This window comes from Arvicanthis niloticus, chromosome 9 (genome assembly GCF_011762505.2).
Source record: "Arvicanthis niloticus isolate mArvNil1 chromosome 9, mArvNil1.pat.X, whole genome shotgun sequence".
NCBI lineage: Eukaryota > Metazoa > Chordata > Mammalia > Rodentia > Muridae > Arvicanthis > Arvicanthis niloticus.
The window spans coordinates 62,229,995-62,246,226 of NC_047666.1; the positions used below are offsets into that span (position 1 = coordinate 62,229,995).

A 16,232-nucleotide genomic window follows, 5' to 3' on the forward strand; every position below is an offset into this window, starting at 1 on the left:
TGATGTGTTGGTGCAGGGAGTGGCACTGTTAGGAGGTGTGGCTTTGCTGGAGTAGGCATGGCTTTGTTGGAGGAAGTGTGTCATGGTGGAGGTGGGCTTTGAGACCCTCCTCCTAACCACATGGAAGCCAGTTTTGTTTGCCTTTGGAACAGGATGTAGAGTTATCAGCTCCTCCAGCACCATGGCTGCCTGGCTGCTGCCATGCTTCCCACTATGATGATAATAGACTGAACTTCAGAACCTGTAAGCCAGCCCCAGTTAAAAGTTATCTTTTGTAAGAGTTACCTTGGTTATAGGATCTTGTCACAGCAATGAAAACCCTAGCTAAGACAGGCTACATATTGAGATGTCTCAAGAAATAGACCAAACAAAAAGTAATATATTTTTCAACCATATTTACTAGTTTATATATATTTTTTGTTTAAAGAATTATTTATTTATTATAGAAACACAATGTCCTACCTGCACATACACCTATAAGCCAGAAGAGGGCATCAAATCTCACTATAGGTGGTTATAAGCTACTATGTGTTTGCTGGGAATTGAACTCAGGACCTTTGGAAGAGCAGCCAGTGCTCTTAACCTCCAAGCCATCTCTCCAGCCTTCTAGTTCATATATTTTGAGAACAAATATATCTATTTTCCTTTTCTGCATCCTTAGCATAATGTATCATAAGTTTTAATAAACAAACTGCTGTAAACATCTAAGAGAGGAAAACAAATGTAAAGATCTGAGAAAGATGGGAGCTGGAAAGACGGCTCAGCAGTTAGGAGCACTTGTTGCTCTTGCAGAGAGTGCAGGTTCGATTGCCAGCACCCACAGGGCGGCTTAGAGTTGTCTGTAACTCCTTCTCCAAGGCTCTCACAGCCTCTTCCGACCTCTTCAGGCACCAGGCATGCAGTGGTGCACAGGTACATGTATGAGCAGAACACACACATAAAATGAACCTTTAAAATCATTTTGGGGGGCTGGAGAGACGGCTCAGTGGTTAAGAGCATTGACTGTACTTACAGAGGTCCTGAGTTCAATTCCCAGCAACCACATGGTGGCTCACAACCATCTGTAATGGGATGCAATCCCTCTTCTAGTGAGTCTGAAGGAAGCAACAGTGTACTCACATACATAAAATAAATAAATAAATCTTTTTAATAAAAAAAATCATTTTGGAAAAGGTGGATAGCCAGATAGAGCAACCACTAAGAGGACTGTCTGTTGCTATAAAGCTGGAGCCTCTGATGTTACGACACACAAGTGGAGGTCAGAGGTTCTTCCCCCACCATGTAAGTCCTGGAGATTGACATCAGCTCTCATAGTCAGTAGTAAATGCCTTTATCCACTGAGCCATCTTGCCAGCCCATATACTTTCCCCTATATTTTAAATTATGCTATGCACAGTAGGGGAACTTCTAGTGGGATTTAGTAAATGTCTATTCTGTTTGTCTTATATCAATTTGCTTGTTTGCCCTGGCTGTCCTGGAACTCAATACCAGGCTGGCCTCATGCTCACAAAAATGCCCCTCCCTCTACCTCCTAAATGCTAGGATTAAACTACACCTAGTCTTTAAAAAACAAACAAACAAAAAAGATTATTTTCTTTCTATGAGTACACTGTAGCTGTCTTCAGACACCCCATAAGAGGGCATTGGATCCCATTACAGATGGTTGTGAGCCACCATGTGGTTGCTGGGAATTAAACTCAGGACCTCTGGGAGAGCAGTCAGTGATCTTAACTGCTGAGCCATCTCTCCAGCCCTGAACTACACCTAGTCTTGATGGTAAATTTTATTTATTGCGCATGTGCATGCATGTGTGTGCGCACGCATGTGTGTGCATGTGTGTGTGCATGTGTATGTATGTGTGTGTATGCATGTGTGTGTGTGTGCATGTGTGTGTGGAGGGTGATGTGGGCATGAACATTCCACAGGGCAAGTGTTGAGGTCTGGGGAGAACGTATGGGAGTCTGGTTTCTGCTTCTTCCATGTGGGTCCTGGAGATTGAAGTCAGGTGGTCACACTTGGTGTCCAATGTCTTCACCTGCTGAGCTGGCTCTAACCATTTCATTTACTTAAACACTGTCTTGCTTTCTGTGTGTCACAGTCCAAGAGTAGCTCTGCTGTGTTGCTATCACACTATCAGCCAAGGCTGCACTTGTCTGGATGCAGGACTGGAACTGGAGGACTCACCTCTAAGATGGCAGACTCATGGAGCTATTTCCAAGACAACCCATTCCCCTGGTCATCTCTTGAAGTTGGGTGTCCTGAGACTATGACAGCTGATTCACATGTACCCAAAGAAAGAAAGAGACTGAGATTAGAAGTCATTCTGTTTTTTTATAACTTAGTCTCCAGGGTTGGGATATAACTCAGAAGGTAAAGAGCTTGCCTAGAATGTATGAAGCCTCGAGTTGAATGCTAGCATCCTCAAATCTTGGCATGGCAGTGCACATAATCCAGCACTTGTGAAGTGAAGGCAGGAGTATCAGAATGTTCAAGGTTATCCTTGGCTACATAGAGTCTGAAGCCAGTCTGTGATACAGGAGACCCTATCTCAAAACAAAACAAACTGTTGGGGTAATCTCTTCTTCACACTGTGTGAAGGTGTGTCTCTGTATTTTCAATAGTTAATTCTGTACCAGCAGAGGGCTAACTAAATGCCAGCAGGATAGTGATATGACTGGCCTTATATTTTGTAAATATTGGTATTACTGGCCTTATATTTTGTAAATATTCGTCCTTCCTCACTTGCCTAAAGGCAATCTAGAATTGTATCCGAGGTTCTAATTGGTTGTAATAAAGATCTAACAGCCAATAGCTGGGCAGGAAGTGGGCAGCAGAACTCAGGCATTGAGATCGTGGTGGAGGAAGAATGCAGACATGGGAGATTCAGAGAGCAGACACTGAGAAAGCAGACATGGATCACAGAATAATAGAGAAAGGTCTAGAGCTAGCCACATGGTGGGTTGTAGGTTAGTTAGTCTGGTTAAGTTTAGGGTAGCCAGGAGGCTACCCAAGCAAAAGGCCTAAGCTTTCAACTGTATTAGAAGCCTTCATGTCATTATTTATACTGCTGGCAAGTCTGAGAAAATCCCACTATAACCAACAAAACGTGCTCTCTGGAAGACCAGGTCTGTAACCCTTGGAGAGCAAGGCAGGAAGACAGAAGGGAAGTCTGGGTTACAGCCTGGAACTTAGTGAGACCCTGTCCCCAAATAAGACACAAGGCAGTGCTGAGTCACTCAGAAGGCATAGTCTGAGGCTAGTTTGGTCTATATAATAAATTCCAGGCCTGCCAGCACTACATAGTGAAACCCTGTGTCAAGTAAATAACACACACACATACACACACACATATATACACTCACACCACACACATACACACACACCCACCACACACACACACCACCACCAAGAACAAACACCAAAGAAAAACAAAAGCAAAGCACACATAAGCTTTAAATTACACACCATGGGCTGGGATGATAACTCAAGTCAAGTACCTGCCTTGCATTCAGGAAGACTAGAGTTCAATTCCCAGAACCCATACACAAATGCACAGCATGGTGGGTTAGGTTTGTAATTGGGGAGGCAGAAATAGGAAGATTCCTGGGCCACGAGGCTAGCTTATATGCTGAGCACTAGATGAATAAGAAATCTGGTTTCAAAGAAGAAGAGGCTGGCATCCTCGCAAAGATATCTAAGGATGATGTCTGTCCTCCACATGTGTACACTACGGGTTTGCCCCATACATATAAACACACGTGAAGTCTCACGTCATCACATCTATGGATGTCTCACTAAGTTTTGCCTCTTTTCAAGAGCAAGGGAATTGGGTTCACTTTTGTTTTCTTTTAGGAAGTAGGATTCACTATTGAGTGTGACCACGAAGTCAGCAACACAGTGGATCCAGCACTTATCCAGGGGCTACAACTGGGGAGTGTCTTTGATTCATTTTTCTGGAGACTGGAAGACTTGGCTATATGTAGGCCTTTTTTTTTTTAAGGGTCATAATGTAATGAGATTTGATTCAAATTTACTATAGACATTTACTATACAGCTGAGGATAACCTTGAACCTAAACTTTTCTTTCTTTCTTTCTTCCCTTATTTATTTATTTATTTACTTACTTATTTATTTACTTATTTAATGTATATAAGCACACTGTCCTTGAAACACCAGAAGAGGGCATCAGATCCAATTACAGATGGTTGTGAGCCACCATGTGGTTGCTGGGAATTGAACTCAGGACCTCTGGAAGAGCAATCAGTGCTCTTATCTGCTGAACCATCTCTCCAGCCCAAACCTAAACATTTTTTAGATTTACCTTCATGAGTGTGAATGTTTGCTTACAGATATACACAGGCACTACATGTGTATTGGTGCCTGAGGAGTCACTGGAAGGCACTGGATTCCGTGGAACTGAAGTTACATGTGCTTACGAATCACCACCTGCTGGGAACCAAACCCTGGTCCTCTGCAAGAGCAAGAAGTGCTCTTAACCACAGAGCCATCCCTCCAGCCCTGACACTGAACCTCTGCTCCTCCAGCTTCCAGCCCCCAGGTGCTGGTATTGCAGGCACTGGTCACCGTGCCCAGTTACCTGCCTAGGGCTTTAATCGCACTCTTCACGGTCATGAGGACTTGACCAGGCCAATGTGAGTCCTCACCACTGTGCTCTGGGACTTCCCAAAGGCACTCTGGTTACATTTTAGTGGTGATGCTAGGAGCTGATAAGTAGAAGCTGATCCATACAGCAAGCTGGTCTTCCTGCCTCCACCTCATGTATACCAGGATTACAGAGAGGCAGCACCACACCCAATGCCTATGTTCTCTAGACTGGGAACAGCATAAGATCAGAGTCTCATTGGAACATATCTCAATGTACGTGTCAGTGAATCATTCTCTTTGAAGAAGAGAATCCTCTCTTCAAAGAGAAGACCCTCTTTGATTTCTACCAACCACAGACTTTTTGGTATTAAACAATAACAAAAAAAAGTGTGTGTATGTGTGCTTTCCCTCTTCTTTTTGTTACTAGTTTTTAATGTGTATAGGTGTTTTGGCTTCATATATACCTGTGCATCACATGCACACAGTACATTCAGAGACCAGAAAAGGTTGCTGGATCACCTGAAGCTAGACTTACAGACAGCTGTGATCTTCTTGATGTGGTTGCTGGGAATTGAACTCAGGACCACTGGAAGAAGAGTCAGTGCTCTTAACCACTGAGCCATCTCTCCAGCCCCCATTTGTCACTTCTCATGTTCAGATTATATGCTAAAGGTGGTGGTGCACACTTCTGGGTTGTTTTGTGTCTAACTATGTAGCTCTGGGTGACCTGGAACTCACTACATAGACCAGTATAGCAGGACCTTTGCTGACGAGCCAGCAGTATAAATAATGAGACAAAGCTTCTATATAGTTTAAAGCTTAGGCCTTTTGCTTGGACAGTCTCCCAGCTAGCTCATCTTAGAGGGCTGTCTGAACTGCAAGCATCTGAGCAGGTGTGGAAGGACAAGTGTTTACAAATATGACAGGTGATGGGCCATGGAATGACAATATCAATATTCTGCCAGCAGTGAGCTCTCTGCGGGTACAGAATTAACAATAGAAAATACAGAGACATGCCTTCACATAATGTAAAACTAGTTACCTCAACATCTTCCCCCTTTCATCCAAGAAAGAACTTGTCTCTAATATCAGTAAACTGTATACAATAGGGACAATTCTGAGAACTATCAGTAAGAATTATATCCACCAGGTCCAGTCCATGTGTATCTGGCAACCTTGGAGAAAGTGCTCCAGTATCTCTCCTATCTTGGGGAGTCCAAAGTTCTGTACCTAAATCACTCCCTATCACCATTTAAGTTTTCCTATCTTGTAACCTTTGTAACTTGTATGTGTCAACCTTAAAGCACCTTCTTAGACCTTTTTCTTAGCTCTCAAACAACTTAAGCTTTTATGTCTTTATAAATTTGCCCCTCTTTTCTATATCTGATCACAAGGAAAAGGGTAAAACTGTAACTACTGTGTCTCCAACCCTATCAGAGACCAGAGAAGGATACATTCTATTGGAGTAAACAGAAGTGCAGAGCAAGCAGCTTCTAAATCTATACAAATGACTGAGACTTTTGGCTACCGGGATCGTCGCCGAAGGTTCCTCTGGGTCATTGGAGCATCTGTCATTGGCCACCAGGCCCAGATGGTCTGACAGACTTTTACTTTATGAAACAGAAATTTTGAAGGACTGTCCTGCCTTGTCTCTGCAAAGTTGGGCAATCGACTTCCCAGTGTCCTGCTGGTCCATAGTTTGGACAGCATGCTGTCAGCAGTCGAGGTAAGGGACAGTGTTTTGCCAATGGCTATCACTGGGACATTTGAAGCACACGCCAGGTAGACACTCTTTGGTACTCATCATCTTTGGAGTAGAATGGGGTGCTGCCGGGAGCAGATGTGTCTCTCTGTCAGAAAAGCCTTTTATTACAATTTTTTTAAAGATTTATTTTATATATGTGAGTACACTATAGCTGTCTTCAGATACACCAGAAGAGGGCATCAGATCCCATTACAGATGGTTGTGAGCCACCATGTGGTTGCTGGGATTTGAACTCAGGATCTCTGGAAGAGCAGTCAGTGCTCTTAACTGCTGAGCCATCTCTCTAGACCCTTTAATTACATCTTAAATGCCATATTCTGCAGATCTCTGATGCATTTGAGGATCGCCTATCTATCTAAAGTATATCTAAATAGGCAAACATTGCCTGTTACTAGCTACTTACTGTCTGCTTAACTTTGAAAACATCTACAACCGGGCAGTGGTGGCGCACGCCTTTAGTCCCAGCACTTGGGAGGCAGAGGCAGGCAGATTTCTGAGTTCGAGGCCAGCCTGGTCTACCGAGTGAGTTCCAGGACAGCCAAGGCTACACAGAGAAACCCTGTCTCCAAAAACCAAAAAAAAAGAAAAAAGAAAAAAAAAAAAAAGAAAAGAAAACATCTACAGAAGGCTTAATAGAGTTTTTTTCTGTAATTAACTAAACTAATACCTAACATGACTACGAGTTTGATAATCTGCTTGACTGACTACTAACTTGTATTTCCTCATTATCCTAAACAGTTTACAATAGTAGCTTTTATTGGACTAGAACTTTATATTATATTTTTAAATGAACTACATTAAATACAATATCTTAAACAAGAGTTGAAGCATACATACAGTATGCTGTAACAAAATAATCTTCCATTTCAATCAACATACAAAAATCCATACCAATGTAAAATATTCGAGACTTGTTGCTTTCTAGTCTAAAAATAGATATAATAATTTACCCTCCTTTTTTCCCTTTCATCCCATTGTCCCCCCTTTTGTCTTTTTATCCCTTCCCCTATTTCTCCCCCAACGCTAGATAGGAGAGAAGGAAGCAGCAGACGCCATGCTGCAGCCACAGTGGACAGGCGAGCTTCCTGGAGACAGCCCGCCATCTTGTTCAGCTGGGATGGGTGTACCCAGGAGAGGCACACCCCCAGGGGCTCTACTGTACAACTGCTTCTTGCTACTGATGTGCCTTCTGTGTTTGTCATTGTTATATTCTTTATATATCTAGCATGCTGTGATTAGGCATGGGGAGACCCTCACTGAGAGGTTCAGTCTATTATCATCATGGTGGGAAGCATGGCAGCAGCCAGGCAGCCATGGTGCTGGAGGAGCTGATAACTCTACATCCTGTTCCAAAGGCAAACAAAACTGGCTTCCATGTGGTTAGGAGGAGGGTCTCAAAGCCCACCTCCACCATGACACACTTCCTCCAACAAAGCCATGCCTACTCCAGCAAAGCCACACCTCCTAACAATGCCACTCCCTGCACCAACACATTCAAACCACCACATAGACCAAACCAAATGATCTGGAACTTGAAGCAATCCTCCTGCCTAGCCCTTTCAAGTGCTAGGATTTTAGGATCCATTGTCATTGAAGTATATCCTAACTAGCCACTGGGGAAGACTATCAAGTATATCAGGGAATCTAGCTCTCATCGCATAGAGTAGATGCAGCCCTTGCCAAATAAACACAAAATAAAACCAGTGGCTCCCCTCAGCTCCCAGGATAAAGTCCAAGTTCCTCACTCTATTTGGGCAAGTTTCCTGCAGATCAACAAGATGATGAACTTTTAAGAGATAATGCTGTTTAGATGAATGATTTTATGGAATTCCTGATTTGATTTAAGTAGTTCTGGGAAGTTAGTTTGATTTAAATAACTTTGGAAAGTTAGGGTATTGTTAGAAAGTTTAAAGCTAGTTTAAAGTCAGGATCAAGAATAGAGTATGCCCCTTCCTCACAGAGTGGCAAGGGCTGCCTAGGTTTGGGACGGAGCACAGTGAACTCTCATGGGTTACAAGCATTTAATTGTACTAGTAATAAAAACAGGCTTGGGACAAGTTAATGATCAAAGAAAACATTCATTCCAAGTTGGACCTGAATTCCAGAAGAGCACATGGGATCTGAACTCTCATCCTCATGATTATAAAACAAGCTCTCTTAACTGCAAAACCATCTCTCAAGCCACCCCCACAAAATGTGCGTGCCAGTCTGTTTGCCTGCTTGCTTTGTTTCTTTGAGACAATGTTTCTCTGTGGAGCCCTGGTCACACTGGAACTTACTCTGACCAGCCTGGCCTCCAACTCTGAGATTTGCCCACCTCTGGCGCCCAAGTGCTGGGATTAAAGTCCTGTATTACTCTCCACAAGTAATGTATTGGGTGTTTTGTTTTGTTTTGTTTTGTTTTTTCATTAAATTCCTCTCTTATTCCATCATCTTCCTGCATACATATTTTTAGTGGTTGTAGGCAGGTGCATACTAAGGGTGTGTCTGTATTCCAGCCAGAGGGATTAAAGGTATATGCTAAGGGCTGAGCCACACCCTAACTAGAAACAGGTTTCAAATAGTCTGACACCACACTTTTTTCTTTTTGAGGGGTGTTTTGTAACAGTTTCTTTTGAGATTGAAACATTTCATTTAGCAAGGAAACTTTTTGGGAAAGAATGTAAACAACTCAAATAGCTTCAGGAAGTCCCTAAAACTGACTAGATTCACTAGGCCCCCCCCCCCCCCCCCCCCGCCAGAGTAAACTATAAAAGCTGAGTGTTAACTTTCAGAGGACAGAGAAAAGGGTGAGGTGAACAGAAAATTCTGAGACAAGCCGGGCGGTGGTGGCGCAGGCCTTTAATCCCAGCACTTGGGAGGCACAGGCAGGCGGATTTCTGAGTTCGAGGCCAGCCTGGTCTACAGAGTGAGTTCTAGGACAGCCCTGGCTATACAGAGAAACCTTGTCTCGAAAACCAAAAAAAAAAAAAAAAAAAAAAAAAAAGATTCTGAGACAAAGGGCTACCTGAAGAGGTTTAGACCAACTGAGGTACTGAGGTACTGAGGTACCTGGAAAAAACATTCACCAACCCATTGATCTGCCTGCAGGCTGCTCAGTGTGTTCCAGGTTTCCCAGCTTTTGATGAACTATCATCCATACTGGGGTGGGCTTTGGTGATGTAGTTGTCTTTGAGTCATTTCTCTTCCTGTAAGTAGCCCCTCACCCATACTCCTGTAAGTACCTACAATAAAACTCATTGGTTCACTAAACTGAAATTTGATGATATTTATACTTTGGTCTGTTGTGGGTTCCTAACTGGGGTAAATAGATGTGTGTTTTGTCTCCCCAGGAAACATTTGTCACATAACAACTAGAGACTGAAGTTGAGCCTTGCATATGCTGGGTGAGTATGCTCTACCAGTGAGCTACATATGTGTGAGCCCTGTCTCTCTGTTTCTGTCTCTTTCCAGGATTTCACTATATAGTTCTGGATGTCCTGGAATTTGCAATATTGACCAGGCTGACCTCAAATGCAGAGATATCTACTTGTCTCTGTCTCCTGAGTCCTTGAATTAAATGTGAGTACCGCAACATCTGGCCCTGTTCTCTTTTCTCTTTTTCTTGTTTTGAGACAGAGTCTCACTAGATTGCCAGACTATAGCCCAGACTCACCTTCTATTTTTCTTGGGGTACAAATCTGCACCACAGTTGGCTTTTTAATGTGGTTAAAATATTGTTTATTTTTTAAGTGCTGGAGAGATAGATGGCTCAGAGGTTAAGTGCATTGTCTGCTCTTCCAGAGGTCCGGAATTCAATTCCCAGCAATCACATGGTGGTTCATAGCCATCTACAATGAGGTCTCCTGCCCTCTTCTGGCCTGCAGGTGTAAATGAAGGCAGAATGCTGTATATACAATAAATATTTAAAAAACAAAACACCATGTATGAGTGTTTTGTCTGCATGTATGTCTGTGCAGTACACAACATGTCACTAGTGCCCCTTGAGGCCAGAAGAAGACATCAGATCCCCTGAAACTGGTGTTACAGATGGCTCTAAGCTGCCATATGGAAGCTAGGAATCAAACCCTGATTCTCTGAAAGAACAGCCAGTGCTCTTAGCCACTGAGCCATCTTTCCAGCCCCGTTACCCTGCTTTTAAAGAATAATCCTTGAAAAATCCTCCCTTCCATTTGAATTAGCTCTAACAAGATGCTCCTCTGTCTTTTTGGAAAATCACCGATGATCGATCACGATGAAACAGCAAGGCTGGAAAGGGCGCTCACTAGTATTCATCAGAAGGCAACTGAGGCTGGGAAGAATGGCAAGGGCAGAAGACAAAAATGAGGCTTTCCGTCACTGACTGCTTCGAGGCAGGTACCCCAGGCTGTACTGTGTCTCGATCCCCCTGCCTCTGACTCTCCTGTGCTAAGATTACAAAGTATTTTATTAGGTAAATTAAGATTTTTGGTGACTAATCTTGGTGGAGTTGGCAGAGCTTAAGAGGGTGTGGTTACTGTAATGGCTGTGTTCCTTTATACTTCAGAATTTGGGTAGTTGTTGATCTAATGAGTTTCCTTAGAATTGCTTCATAGGAATAAGCATGAGAAATTATTTAAAGGGGCATTTGCAATTTACCAGTGTCTCTACACCACAGAGGAAACCTTTGTTCTTTCCCACCATTAACTGCCTATAAATTCTCAAAGAAGGTGGGGGTCTCCTGAACCTTTTCATGAGTCAGTCCGACCCCCCTCCGCGCAGGTCTAGTACATGCTTGTCAAGCCCTCTCCCACTGATCTACTCCTCCCCTCCCCCCCAGATTTCTAACACAGACTACTTCAGACCTTGGGGCAAAACCAAAACAAAACCAACAACAAAAACATTGCCTGTGGAAAGTCCTTACTTCAGGAAGGTCGGCAGATGAAGAGCAAGGGAACATTTGTCACAGGGAGTCTTAAATATAAACTGGGGTAAATCAAGCCTCAATTAAGGCGTTCTCCTAACTCCCCCCTCCCGTCTACCAGGTTCCGATTTCCCTACATCCAAGCTTTCCCCGGCTTGCAGTAAATAAACTTCTCAGTATGATTCTGCTTTGTTTTTAGCTAGAGTCTTGGTATATAGCCCAGGCTAGCTCCAAGCTCTCCATCCTCCCCTCCTGGCCACCTAAATAACTAAGATTACAGGAGTGCGTCACCACACTCATGCTTCCAACTCTGGCTTTCCTTGGTCAGCTCTCTTCCAAAAGGCCTTTCCTAACCTGACCTAGAGCCCGTAAGCCACGGGCTTTCAAGTCCCTACCCCCAACCCCACCCTGCCTCTCCCAGTCTTAGATCCAGGTCTCCTCTGGTGGAACATTCCAGACCTTAGTGTTAACGCCCGAAGCACAAGCTGCAAGGGGAAGGCCCGGAATGGCGGACCACTAGGACTGGCTGAGGACTCAGCACATACACAGTCGCGGTGGTGCGTGCGAGACCCCCAGGCAGCCGCAGCGCACACTATGAGCCCACGCGTGACCGTCAGCCTGCATGAGTCAGCTTCCCCACCCCCACCCTGCCAGTGCGTTGCCTTGGTTACGGAACTAGCACCAAGGGTGTGGGGGCGGGGCCGGAGGCGGGGCCTATGGGCGCCCAGTAATCCAGGTTTCTCAACCTCAGCCCAGTTGCCATTTCATCCTTATTGGTGAATTTGGAAAATAGGCTTCCTTTTCGGATTTGATCCTTTCTGGTTTGCTTTCCATATTACATAATACTACTTGTTTTAAATTGTTAATATATACAAACATGCAGATAGCATCCTGCTGAGTTCATTCAGTGTTGCTCCAATATATATGTTTTTAGGACCGACCGCTTGGTGTTGGAAAGACTAAGTACTGAGAGCTCATCCCTGAGGAATACTGATTGTCTCTCAGCAGCCATTAATTGCCTTCAGCTCTTCATCTAGGAGAGGGTGGGGCCTGGTGAGATTTTCAGCCTCCTCCTTGGCATGTCAGCTGGTGTTGTCATTGTTCAGGCCTTGTTTAGGCAACCATATTGCTGAAATTTCACTGGTGCAGCGTCCCTGTCCCATAAAGAAGTCTCTCAGGAGGCATGCTAGTGTCCCCCTCCACATTTCACTAGCGCTTGAGTTCTGACAAGGCTGAAGCTCAATGAATCTGAACCTTCCGTACAAGTCTGTAAGAACTGGAATAATCTATTCGGAGACTAAAAGGTTTAAGTTTTATAGCAGACATACTTCGCATGAGCTCAACGGGGGTCTGGTTAAATAGGGCGGAGCTTGTCAGATGGAAACTGAACCGTGTTCCAGTGAGCAGGGCAGGCTTTCTCTGTGTGGCTTAGGAGGCTAGATGGGTTTTGCCTTTTCAGTTAGGTTGTATCACGCTAAGGTACCTTGTCTCCGTACAACAGGACCCATCGGAAGGCAGCGCGACCACTTCATCTGTCGCCCAAGCTGAAAATCTGGAAGAAGCTGTGTCTAGCACTTGGAAGGCAGAGGCAGGTGGATCTCTGAGTCTGAAGCCAGCCTGGTCTACAGAGCAAGTTTCAGGACAGCCAGGGCTACACAGAGAAACCCTGTCTTGAAAAACAACCAAAAGGAAAAAAAAAAAAAAACAAAAAACAAAAAAACAAAAAAACAAAAAACCCAATCTGGAAGAAAAGCTGGCCTACTCAACTAGGGCCAATAGCATGGGACTTAAATATATACAGCCATGGCTTGCTCGGCCTGCTTTTTTATAGAACCTAGGACCACCTACCCAGGGATGGCACCACAACGGGCTACCCCACACTCCACATCAATAACTAATTAAAAAAGTGCCTCACAGCCAGATCTTATGGAGGCATTTTCTCAATTAAGGTTCCTTCCTTTCAGATAACTCTAGCTTGTGGGTCAAGTTGACACAAGACTAGACAGTGTATCTATGCCACATTCCTGTGAAGTTCAGAACAAATCATCAAATCCCCTGGAACTTAAGAACATTCGTGAACTTCCAGGTGGGCGTGAGACCCTGGACTGGGTCCTCTGCAGGAGCAGCCAGTGCTGTTAACTGCTGAGCCATTTCAGCAGGCTCACAGCAGGATTTTTAAAAGTTAAAATTAGCTGTGTGTGACTCATACCCTTAGGACCCTAGCATTTGAAAGTAGAGCTAAGAGGAACAGGAATTCAATGCTAGCTCTCGGCTACAGAGCCAGTCCTGTCCTAGGACAAGAGACCATTTCAAACCCATCCAAACAACAGTAACTACAGCAACAACAACAACAATGATAAAATCAGGCTGGGCACAGGATATGCACCTTAAATGCCAACACTCGGGAGGCAGAGGCCGGCTAATATAGTGTGAGTTTTGAGTTCAACCTGGTCTACATAGGGAGTTATAGGCCAGCAGAAGTTACAGTCTCTCTCTCTCTCTCTCTCTCTCTCTCTCTCTCTCTCTCTCTCTCTCTCTCTCTCTCTTGTTTAAATTACCTGTAGCATTATGGGATTTTTGAGCTGTTATCAACAAACATTCGAGGAGGTCAAACTTCAATGGCAACCTCTCCATGTTAATGCAGCTAGTGACCTAACTTCACTCAAAACTAACCCTTATAAAGCACACACCCACTAGAGAATGTACGCACTAGTAAATCCCATCATTCAGGAGGCTGGAGCAGGAGGATGAACCACAATCTCAGTCCCTGCGTTCTCCTGAACGGGAGCAGTACAAGGCCTCTTACTAATCCGAGGGCCTCAGGAATGACTTGCTCAGGCAGCCCAAAGGTCTCCAGTGGAGAAGTCTCCACACACAGAATCCAAGGTGATTACGTCATCAAAGGGTTAATTCTAGGCTGGGATGGGGGGCAGGGCGGGGCACGCAGCTGTCAGGAAGCTTCGGAAAAATAAACTGAAGAGTCTGACGCCTAGGAGTCCTGGGAGGGACAAGAGGCTAGCCACCCAGAGTGTGCTCCACAAAGCATGCGCGCTTGTCCACATCTGGAGTCGTCACGTATTTTTTGCCTGGATTCTTTGCAGCCGGTGGGTTCTCACGGCGGGAAGTGGTGTGGCGGGCGTGGTCCGGGAGGTGACGATAGGGTTAATCGTCTACAGAGCCCAGGGGCGGAGCGCGAGCGGTCCGGCAGCCCCGCTGGAGCCGGAAGCAGTTGCTGGTCAGGGGCGCTTCTAGCCTTCCCTATCTGTACTTCCAGAGGTCTCTGCGGGTTAGGGGGAGCCCAGTGAGGTGCGGGGTAGGGGCCGGGCATTAGAGACCGCAAGGGGACGGTCCACGGTAAGGTCTGAGGGAGAGAACTCGTGAGAAACTTGGGGGGTGCGATGCAGATGGGGTGAAAGCAGAATGATAGACCTGGGAGGGTTGGGGGACCAAGGGACGACCGGGCTGGTTGGCATACAGCGGTGAACGGATGGGAGCCCTAGGGAAAGATGCGGCTCCTAACAGTCCTTTCTCTCTCCACACCACTACAGGGGACGATCCGGAGCTCAACTTTCAAAAGAGAGACGCCCCAGCAAGCCTGTTTTGAGGAGTTCTTCAGCTGCTCACCTCATGGGCCAGACGGCCCTGGCAAGGGGCAGCAGCAGCACCCCTACCTCGCAGGCTCTGTATTCTGACTTCTCTCCTCCCGAGGGCTTGGAGGAGCTCCTGTCTGCTTCCCCTCCTGACCTAGGTGCCCAACGAAGCCACGGCTGGAATCCCAAGGATTGCTCCGAGAACATCGATGTCAAGGAAGGGGGTCTGTGCTTTGAGCGGCGCCCTGTGGCCCAGAGCACTGATGGGGTCCGGGGAAAGCAGGGCTATTCCAAAGGTCTGCATGCCTGGGAGATCAGCTGGCCCTTGGAGCAAAGGGGCACACACGCCGTGGTGGGCGTGGCCACCGCCCTCGCCCCGCTGCAGGCTGACCACTATGCGGCGCTTTTGGGCAGCAACAGCGAGTCCTGGGGCTGGGATATTGGGCGGGGAAAATTGTACCATCAGAGTAAGGGCCTCGAGGCCCCCCAGTATCCAGCCGGACCTCAGGGTGAGCAGCTAGTGGTGCCAGAGAGACTGTTGGTGGTTCTGGACATGGAGGAAGGAACTCTGGGCTACTCTATTGGGGGCACGTACCTGGGACCAGCCTTCCGTGGACTGAAGGGCAGGACCCTCTATCCCTCTGTAAGTGCTGTTTGGGGCCAGTGCCAGGTCCGCATCCGCTACATGGGCGAAAGAAGAGGTGAGATCTGGACTTGGTGTGGGTGAGGATTATCACTTGGCAATGGTTTGGGGTGGAAACTCATGGCTGGAGCACAGGAAGTGGGTTTTGTGTCCCTTTGGTCTGTCACTTAGTTGGCCTTGGCTCTAGCTTCACTCCCAAGCCCTACTGGATGTGTGATGCAGAAATTCAGAGCCTTCGGGTATCCCTCAGAGGAGAAAATGAAGAAATAAGGGAGTCTTAGCAGGACCTTAGGGTTCAAGGATGTCTGGCTGGGGTTGCTTGCTTACCGTGCCTTCCCTCTCTCTCTCTCAGCGGAGGAACCACAATCCCTTCTACACCTGAGCCGCCTGTGTGTGCGCCACGCTCTGGGGGACGACCGGCTGGGTCAAATATCCAGTCTGCCTTTGCCCCCTGCCATGAAGCGCTACCTGCTCTACAAATGACCCTGTAGCACAGGGTGTGTGCTGGCACCCTACCGTGGGGACAGGTAGAAAGGCACCGCTAGCCTAGACAACTTAAAAGCTGGTGAAGCCAAGGGGAGGAGGCTGGACCCCTTCACCTCCCCTTCTCACCGGAGCAAGACAGAAGTGATACTGAAGGCTGTGGCAGCCTGGGACAAAAGAGGTTTTTGAAGTAAAAATGAGATGTATTGTCACAGAATCCGTCTCATTAGGTTTTTTTATACACGCCCCCCAACAGCAGGCTAG

At 46.0% G+C, this 16,232-nt stretch overlaps 1 protein-coding gene across 5 annotated transcripts; it reads left to right on the forward strand.

The window, feature by feature from the left end:
- The first annotated feature begins 14,026 nt into the window (after positions 1–14,026).
- On the forward strand, positions 14,027–16,185 carry Spsb2 (splA/ryanodine receptor domain and SOCS box containing 2). 5 transcript variants are annotated; one of them, XM_076940556.1, is made up of 3 exons: positions 14,027–14,356; positions 14,801–15,485; positions 15,838–16,185. In XM_076940556.1, the coding sequence occupies exons 1-3, from the start codon at positions 14,175–14,177 to the stop codon at positions 15,865–15,867; spliced, it is 897 nt and encodes a 298-aa protein (XP_076796671.1). In that variant the 5' UTR covers positions 14,027–14,174; the 3' UTR covers positions 15,868–16,185. The 5 variants fall into 5 exon arrangements, with proteins under 5 accessions (XP_076796671.1, XP_034368098.1, XP_034368102.1 ...); XM_034512207.2 differs by having other exon boundaries at positions 14,172–14,356; positions 14,801–15,543; XM_034512211.2 differs by lacking the exon at positions 14,027–14,356 and adding an exon at positions 14,393–14,487 and having other exon boundaries at positions 14,801–15,543.
- The last annotated feature ends 47 nt before the right edge of the window (positions 16,186–16,232 follow it).

Bases quoted from the DNA above. Each gene is read 5' to 3' on its own strand.
- Spsb2 (XM_034512207.2), top strand. From the start codon at position 14,175: ATGGGGGGCAGGGCGGGGCACGCAGCTGTCAGGAAGCTTCGGAAAAAT. The intron at 14,357-14,800 runs GTGGGTTCTCAC...ACACCACTACAG, and splicing joins GCCTGGATTCTTTGCAGCCG to GGGACGATCCGGAGCTCAAC. The intron at 15,544-15,837 runs GTGAGATCTGGA...TCTCTCTCTCAG, and splicing joins CTACATGGGCGAAAGAAGAG to CGGAGGAACCACAATCCCTT.